The sequence below is a fragment of the Podarcis erhardii genome (genome assembly GCF_964252035.2).
Source record: "Podarcis erhardii genome assembly, chromosome: 6".
NCBI lineage: Eukaryota > Metazoa > Chordata > Lepidosauria > Squamata > Lacertidae > Podarcis > Podarcis erhardii.
In genome coordinates this window covers 21,200,869-21,210,177 of record NC_138510.1, presented here as the reverse complement: position 1 = coordinate 21,210,177, position 9,309 = coordinate 21,200,869, and the positions used below count along the sequence as shown (strand labels likewise).

Here is a 9,309-nt window from a genome sequence, read left to right as displayed (position 1 = left end):
TCTCTCCATTGAGCTGAATAGGGATGACATTAATGTGCAATAATAATGTACAAGGTGTGTATATAATTGCACACAGCCCCCTGATGTAGGCAAATAGCTGTAGATTTTCAATGTAGCTCTCCTGCTGTGAGTGATAAAGATACTTGCAGATCTGGTGAGAAGGGCTTTTCAAAATAAAGCTTAAATCACAGTAATACAGCTTCTGAACCAAATGCCAGATCTCACACAGTGAGATGTTGAAGGCCCATTGAGCTGCTGAAGCAGAGCTGATTTTTAATGCACCCAATCTGCATTCAATCACTGATAACTTTTCTGTTGGGTTGGCAATGCTTTTCCTAATGTGGTTTTTTTTTGTTTTTTTTGTTTTTTTTTGCCTCCAGCATATCATTCTTTTCCACACAGAGGTTTTGGCAGGACTAGTTTTTGTTCTCTCCTCATGCTCGTAGAAGAATAAGGGAGTGAAAATGTGAAAAGGCCAGCAATCCTAAAGTGGATTATTATATGGGAACTGCTTTTTGATAGCAGTGGAACACCTGGCTTGAGATGTAAAGAAAAAGGTTTCATCCATTTCCCATGTAGCTTATTGTGAGATTGGCTGTGTGTGAAATCTTCCATTATATCTGTACTTCTTGAGGGGCCAAAGTAAGGTTGGTGTCAGGAGCTGGTATAGTTGGGACTCTGTCAAGACCAATAAGGGACTCAGTGCCAATCCCTGGAGCATCCTGACCCTCTCTGCTCCCCCTTCTCACGGGAATAACAGGCTTCATCCGTGTCATTTCCAGATAGGGCTGTAAGAGATCCCTGACTGAAATTCTGGAGAGTCACCACTAGTTAGTGCAGATATTGCTAAGCATGATTCAATATAAGGCAGCTTCCTCCGTGCTTCGCTCTTGCTGCCAGTTCACCTGCGCCCTGAGTAAACAAGCATTGAAAGGAACAAGGATGAGTGTGGCCCTTTACATACCTTGTCCTCACTCTCCAAGATGTGGCGTTTATTAGCAAATAGACAGGCAGCAATATTGGTGTCAAGGGTGGGGTCCCACGGATGTTTTGACCAAGAGGACTCCCCCCCCACACACAAAAAGAAAAACACTCCTTGAGCCAGTGGTGACAATAAAATATTGCAGGGGCCCAGGTAAACTCTGCCCCCCATAATCGATCACATGATGCACTGCACACACCCCAATTGAATGGGAATGCCCATCAGCCTTACAAATATCTTATTGTGGGGACCAAAGCCCACACAGCCCCTAGGAGTTGGCTCCTATGCCTTGAACTGACATTGGATCAAAGAATGATTGCATAGGGTTAAGGAGAGGCAGAGCTTATTTTCTTGGGAGATGCAACAGCAATGCTGCATCTAGGAGCCCATCTTGGAGTATTTGCTTTTAATCATAACAAAGAGCGACAGAAATGGGTCTAGTTGCTGAGACACATGACAAACTATGCTTGACGTGACAAACCATCAGCACGGGTTGAAAATAAAATCCTGAACTTAAATATATGACTCAAGTCTTCACAGAGGTCTGAATGAAATGGAAAGAGCTGAGATCAATTAATGGTGCTCACTGGAAGGACAGATCCTGAAGCTGAGGCTCCAATACTTTGGCCCCTCATGAGAAGAGAAGACTCCCTGGAAAAGACCCCGGTGTTGGGAAAGATGGAGGGCACAAGGAGAAGGGGACGACAGAGGATGAGATGGTTGGACGGTGTTCTCGAAGCTACTAACATGAGTCTGACCAAACTGCAGGAGGCAGTGGAAGACAGGAGTGCCTGGCGTGCTCTGGTCCATGGGGTCATGAAGAGTCGGACACGACTAAATAACTAAACAACAACAACAACAAAGCAATATTGAAGATGGATGCAAATCTCTGATTCAGATCATGCTTTTTCCCATCCCAGCATTCAAAGACAGCTTCCATCTCCGCTTTGCACCTAAATACACGCTCCTTGTGATATCTTCTCTATTACATTTGTTCTCCTGCCGCTGAAGCTATTTTAAACCACAATTTTTAAGCTGTAGCGTCCAAGATGCGACAAGCAGGATGGGTACATTTGCTGGGGAAATGCAGCATATAATTCTACTAGTTTCAGCTAGGCCTCAAACTGTAGTTTGCTAAATATATTTGTTAATTCAGCCTTGCTAGAAGAGTTGTGCAGAAATTTCCACTGGCAAGCCTACGGCTGCCACCTAGTGGTTGCTGACGCCACTCCAGTCCTTTTTATTTTATTTTTAATGCACTGTATTATTTCGAATCAACAAGATTGCCAGAATAAGCCAGGGTCTCAGGCTCATTTATTGTTGAATGTTCATTTTTCCCAGTAACCATTCTCCATCATTTAAAAGTCAAGGCTGCTGCTGCTTTAAATGCCTTCCTCAACCAGAGTAGGAACATACAGTTTTCAATGTAACACAATAAATGAAGGATTGGACTGTTAGGAAACATTGGAGTTTATTAAATGCCCTATTTAAGCCAAAATCAAAATATCCCTCTTCTGTGTGCTAGATTACAGAAGCAACTCTAAGGAACTTCCATGCATGCCCAACGAAAAGCATTTCAGAGGAGACTATGGCTTTTTAGTCTATTATGATATAGAAGAATGTTAGTTTTGTCTTTATGCCCCTTAATTTTTTTTGTATCTGGGTCAACATGGATGATTCATTTAAGGCACTCACTCCAAAATAATGTTACTTCTGGCCTGAGATTGCTGATATTTTTCATTACATTGTAGCAAGTAATTTGGAAGCAAATTACTCTGCTAATGATAATACTGATCAAACAGAAAACAATTCTAAAACAGGGGAAAATAAAGTACATTATATATACAACCATGATTTCATTTTAACTTACAACCCGCTGTAATCTATTTTCTTTTCTTTTCTTTAAAAAAATGTATTAAAGACTACTTAAATACTGCAAGGTTTTAAATAACGTAACAATATTTTCAGTGAACTGAGATCTACTACGTATCTGCCAGCATTATTGGCCCCATTTGAAACAAATACTTCTTAAATTTAAACCTTGTGTATAAGGAAAAAGTTCCGAAACAGATACTCCATTCCACATAAATAAGTATAGTTTTGTCCTTGCTTCAAAAATGCTCAGCTGTTCAAATTACTGGAAAACAGAGCTGTGGTTGCTTCCCCTTTCATCATATCTTTCCATTTCAGAAAGAATCCTTCATTGCTAAATCTCCCTTGTAAAATATTGTTGTATTTCCAGAATACATAATGGACCATTAGTAAAAAGTGTTAATTGCAAACCCTGAACTTTACAGTAAAAGTTAAAAGGAAATTCTCGTAGAAAGTCCTATGGAATGTGCACTCTGTGGAGTAGAGTCTGGCTGAAGTGGAAAATGGCTCCTTTGAACAAACCAGAGGTGTGTGCTATTCACAATTTCAAAGTGCAAGTTGGTGTGTTTTTCTTTTTAAAAAGAGTGTTTGTGAGGCTCTTGTTCAAGGCCACTAGCCAACACTGTGCAGGAAACTGGATGAGAGTCCAAAACAGCATGACAGGTAGATGATGTGCTTCACTTAGATTTGCTAAGTCCACAATGTCCAGTCAGCACCGCAATCAATTCCTTATCACAGCGTTTTGTCCTCCTGTGATATCCTTCCTGGTACTGGGCAGAAGTCATTCCTCAGTTTCAGAACTCCTGCAGCAACCAACCGCAAAACAGGGCAACCAGGCCTGCCTATATAAAAAGGCAGGAGATGCGTGGAAAGGCAGTTTTAGTGCACCAGACTGCCTAGAAGCACAGAACCCACAACCCTCCTCTCTCTTCTGGACTCAGCACCATGGGCAAAAGGCAGGATCAGTGCTCAGGAAGCATTGCTCTCTGCTGAACGCTTCTGTGATTCCGGGACATGGGAGTTTCCTTCACTTCTATAAATCTCCATCTGCAGGGGGTTGACACAACTTGTAGATTCTGTAAAGGCGTGACATAAAAAAAAGTTGATGTTACAAAAGGGACGCTAATGGCCAATGGAATACAGTCATACCTTGGAAGTCGAACGGAATCTGTTCCGGAAGTCCATTCGACTTCCAAAATGTTCGGAAACCTAAGCGCAGCTTCTGATTGGTTGCAGGAAGCTCCTGCAACCAATCGGAAGGCGCAGAAGCTCCGTCGGACATTTGGCTTCCTAAGAATGTTTGCAAACTTCTGGGTTTGTGGAGTTCGGGAGCCAAAACATCCGAGTACCAAGGTGTTCAGGATCCAAGGTATGACTGTGCAACAAAAGTAGTTAAAATAAATATCAAGTGATTTCCATCTAAGGGCAACAGTGACACTGCCAACACAAAGAGGAGGGTGGGAGTGGCGACAGGAAGAGTATGACAGGCAATCCTCTCCACTCCAGATCCCCTGGGTTTGTAAGCCATGAGTGGTGGCTTTGGATAAACCATTCTTCAGTCCTCTGATATTGTTTTGGGTAACCTTCCTTCAGCGCTTAAACATCTCTAAGTCCAAAATCCACGTGCTTCTTACTTCTTAAAACGCATTTTGACATAAATCATTTTAATGATCAGACTGCTTTTTAAAACACTTGCTGTAGCCCATAGCCAAAGCATTAGCTTATGAATTATCTTTGCTTATCAGTTGTCAGTTCTGCTACTGCAGCATCTCGCCATTCCTCAGGCAGCTGACAATGCCCTGACAGCCGAAAGATAACCATTACAAATTTATTTTACACAAATGGAGCTACCCGTTGCTATTTTTCTAGAAACAGAGGTGCCAGAACAGAGTTCTGGCTGAAAACAAGCCCTGGAACTACCCAAAAGGGCTAGGAAGAGTGTGAAATGACTTGAAGAACAGCTATAAAAACCCTGCTGCAATCTGTAAAGCACAGTATACACTAGATTGGAGCAGTGTTAAATGCCTATGTAATATTAGGGATGGACTGAGTTGCAACAATCCATGTCACTTGTGCTCAACTCAGAGATCCTTTCCTTCCTGGTTTCTGCAGTTTTCTTTCTTTTCTTTTTTTTAAGTACAAAGCCCTTCATTTAAGCTGCATGCATTTTGTACATATCTCTATGTAAGAAGCACATTTTTCAATGCATTCATTTGTAAAGCACACATTTTGTGTGCTTCCTAATGAAAAATACTTCTTTTTTTTGCACTGAAACTACACAGCAAAATATGGAAGAGCAATCCAACTGGGATTTGTATTTTGATCCCCAGGCAAGTCTGGGAGTATTTGTTGGGGTTCGCCTGCCGTAAAAAGGGAACTGAATGAACGTTTCCCCATTCCCTAATATCACAGAATCATATGTGTGTATATACAAAAATCTGAAGATGCATTTCTTCAGGTGAAATCCTTGCTGTATAGAGTCGCCTACCGGGGTGCAGACTGTGGCATCTGATCCATCACTTTCAGATTTTTTGCAGAGATTTCAACTCTTGGTCCCTAAAGAAACAAAAAACATTAGGTGGTGTGTTGGCAGTACGAGCAAGAGAGTGCAGCCCTGGAGAAAAACCCTGAAAGACAAATATATTACTTTTCTTTGAAAGCACTCTAGCTTCAGCTACCAGCTTTTGAAAGCACCAAGGTAGTCCATTAGTCATCTGTGTTTACTTAAGATGAAAGGATTCCCAAAGCACTCTGCAACTGCTCCAGCCCAACACTGTAAGATTATCACAATATATATGCTGTAAGCCGCCCAGAGTGGTGGGGTATTTATTTTTATTTTTATTTATTATTGGTATTATTAGTATTATTAAACAGAATGAAAACAAGAATATGGACACCATGCACAGGACTTTGAGTACAAACGTGGTATGGACCACTGCCCCTTTAAGCATAAATATTTGCAATCAGCTTATTTTTCTACTATGCCTGTTTTTGGATACCATTAATGTAATGGAACATACTGACATTCTGCATGTGAAAATCTAAGGGTTTAGGACTCGAGCACAATCTACATCCTTTGGATAAACACAAAAATGCCCCGTTTGAAATATTTGCAGTTCCTGTTTTCTTCTTTTTGCATTCAACCCTTCATAAAGGCTTACTTGTTTTCTCATGATGTCTGTTGCCTGCATGATACACTTAGGCAGGAGTCCGTGACTTCGAGCCAATATAGCTGCTTGTTCCAAGGACACACTCAACGTACTCCTAAAAACAGAACATAAGGAATGTCACTTCCAGGAGTCAAATGCCTATTCGTATAAAGTGGCGATCCTATGGTCCCTGGGCCACAGGACTTTTGGATCCCCCTATCTGAGGGTGGATAGAAAGGTCCACTCTCAGACAGTGAGATTTGACCTCGCAAGGCGCCTACCTACAAACCCTCTTCTACATCCAGGACATCTCCACTCTCCACTCTGATGTCAGATAGAACAAAAAGGAGGCATGTCAGGATGGGCTGTGGATCTGCAGGTTTCAACAGCTCCCTGTTCTTCCCGAGTGTGGGAGAAAAGCTATGCAAACCCTGTAGCTAGTACAGTTTATTTTCAAAGGACAAGCAGCTGCACCTCATTCCTCCCTGTCCCTTTGGATTCTTCCATCTGAGGTTGTTGGTTTCCACCACCCACCCACCCACCCACCAGCAAAACCAATTTTCAAAACCGTTCTTTCATTTCAAAGGTCCTGTTTTCTCTGAGTTCCAGTTGAAAGCTGCATTGGTTTATTTCTGTTTTAAATGGCAAATCTTTACAGTTTATCATTACTGTTTTTAATCCAGCTTTATATTGTTTTCATGATAGTTTTCATGGTGAGCGTTTTAACTTTGCTTGCAAAATGGAAACAAAAATGTGGAACTCTGGACAAATCAAGCGAAAGGTAAAGTAGCAGAAACAAATAATCATGTAAGTATGTTAAAGGTACCCCATGCATTCAAAGTTCAAGCAGGCCAAAGGTGAAGGGATAAACTAATTTATTCCAGAGTCACCTCCTCTGAGAAGCAGAAAATGAACCTAAATAACTTAGGTCCGGTGCTGAAACATGTGTCTGTAGATGGTGCCTCACATGATTTCTCCATGCAAAAACAACAAACCAACAAACAACACAGAAAACGGGATGCTATATTCTCCCTGACATCCAAGTTTTATATACAGAGGGATTGTTTCTATTTTTGAATGACGAAGCATTCAGTCATGTGAATCCCCACTTGCAATGGCAGAGCCCAGGGATCTCTACCAGTAGGTCACTTTCAAAAAATGTTCATTCCAGAGGAACACAACATTTGTTTTGATTTAAAAGCTCTCACCTTTGCATTCCAGTGCCGCACATTACAATCTGGCAGGCTCCGAGGCGATAACAGAGCTCAGAGGATATAGGCAGCAGTCCAGCTCCTGCTACGTAACTACTGGAATATCCCGACTGGCTGCCTTTTGTGCTGACAAAAGATTTCATTAGTCTGCAAAGCTCATCCATTGCATTGATGGGACGGATAAGCTACAAAAGAATACAAAGGAAGAATGCTACAGTGAAGCATCTGTACCTACAGCCCCCCCCCCCCCCGCCCTCAGTTATACCCAGTCTAAATGCTTATACCAACAACCATTCATCAGAGCAGCTTCCAAAATGGTAAGTTGAAATTGTTGTTTGCCATAGGGGGTTTAAGGCCAAACTATACATTACACTGGCACTCCCAGAATAGTTTTCTTTTTTGTAAAAGCAACGATATCAGGGCCAGAGCATGGGGGTGAGTTGGGGATGGTGTCTAAATCTTTCCTTGTGCAACATCAGACGCTATATATACTTTTCCTTGTTTATTTGATCATTTTTATCAAAAACTATTTTTTAAAAAAACCATTACACCCCTTGTTTACATTATTAGGGACATAAGGGAAAATTTACAAGTTTAAAATGTTAAGCCAGTAAGCTTTATTTCCCATAGCTATTAGTAGCTTCAGGAGGAAATCTAGATTGGGGCTGCAGCAAGGGTTAAGCCTCTGCCCCCAGTCCAAATCAGGAGGCCTTGTAGGTTCTTTCACAAAAAAGAAAGTTACGTGGGGAGGTCCAAACATGGCAGTCTTAAGTAAATATAGTTTGCTCCTTTTAAATGGGTTAATGGGGACTCGGGGCGGCATTTTACACAGGCACTGCAACAAACCTAAACTGGCAATTGAGTCTACACTCAACAGGGATCTGTGGCTACTGTTTGTTTGTCAAATTTATCTTTTACCTTTTTAAATGTACATTTGAAAAACTTAAATGTGTGAGGAGGTCCAGAGGACGTTTGAGAAACTGCAGATATGAACTAATGGGGTTCATATTAGATTTAGGGCTGCTGAAGGCAGATGGACCTCCGTCAGGCGTGGCTTTTGCCGTGTGAAGTCTGCTTCCCTCTTTCCTTGCTCCTCTACCATCATATATATTCCAGGCTCTGACTCCAATGTGGATTCCTATGACCCTTCTCCATGCTTCAGCCAAGCATAATCTCACGGTTCTAGTAAAACAGCTAGCAGATCCCAAACTCCTGCAGCCTGCTCACCCCAACTCTACACAGAAGGATAGGCAGCCAAGAGAGAAGTGGCTTTGTGACTGCCACATGGGCCAGCCAACCAGTGCTGTGCACAGCCAGCTTCTCCTAGAAATAAGGAGCACTGGTTGCTCCTGACCTCAGCTCGGTTTGGAAGTTTGCACTTACAGCGGTACCTCGGGTTCCGGAGGTCCGTTCTTAACCTGAACTGTTCTTAACCTGAAGCACCACTTTAGCTAATGGGGGCTCCCGCTGCTGCCGCACCACTGGAGCACGATTTCTGTTCTCATCCTGAAGCAAAGTTCTTAACCTGAAGCACTATTTCTGGGTTAGCGGAGTCTGTAACTTGAAGTGTATGTAACCTGAAGCGTATGTAACCTGAGGTACCACTGTATTGCACATATGCCAGAACTGTGGTTTCTGTACCTGATCAATCTTCACAGCTGTGGTGTTGGAATCTGTAGGCAGGTTGGATCTCTCAAGGTAAAAAGTCCTGAAAATAAGAAATAAGCTGTATTAGCTTGTGGTCTTCAAGTTTCAAGCAATCCTAGATGTTTCTTCCTAAGGGGCATGGCTGAGGAACATGTCAATGGAAGGCTAGATGTGGCCTATCAAATATGTTTCTGTGGCCCAAGGAATGGTGCCAGAATTATAAGACTCTTTACTTCTATTAAACATGGTCCAGCTCATAGTCAGAAGCTGTTACTGGCTTCTCCTACTATTTTAAAGGGTTCATAGTGTTGGGTTTCCCCACACAAAATGTCAGGTAAACAACTATGACCCCATTCGCACATTACAATCTTGGGACCAATAAATCATGTTTTATTGGCCTGAGAATGAGCTTTGCCCTCACTTTTCATTCTCCCTTCCGGCATCTGGC

The 9,309-nt window shown here is 42.1% G+C and overlaps 1 protein-coding gene across 1 annotated transcript in view; it reads right to left on the bottom strand.

Moving 5' to 3' along the window:
• Positions 1-2,434: 2,434 nt before the first annotated feature.
• Positions 2,435-9,309, bottom strand: part of PREX1 (phosphatidylinositol-3,4,5-trisphosphate dependent Rac exchange factor 1) — a 224,717-nt gene continuing 217,842 nt past the window's right edge. The window contains exons 36-40 of the mRNA XM_081867463.1: positions 8,856-8,922; positions 7,212-7,399; positions 6,016-6,118; positions 5,343-5,410; positions 2,435-3,930 (exon numbers count right to left, since the gene is read on the bottom strand). Of these exons, the coding sequence (XP_081723589.1) occupies positions 3,888-3,930; positions 5,343-5,410; positions 6,016-6,118; positions 7,212-7,399; positions 8,856-8,922 (469 nt within the window). The 3' untranslated portion in view covers positions 2,435-3,887. The remainder of the gene's footprint in view (positions 3,931-5,342; positions 5,411-6,015; positions 6,119-7,211; positions 7,400-8,855; positions 8,923-9,309) is intronic.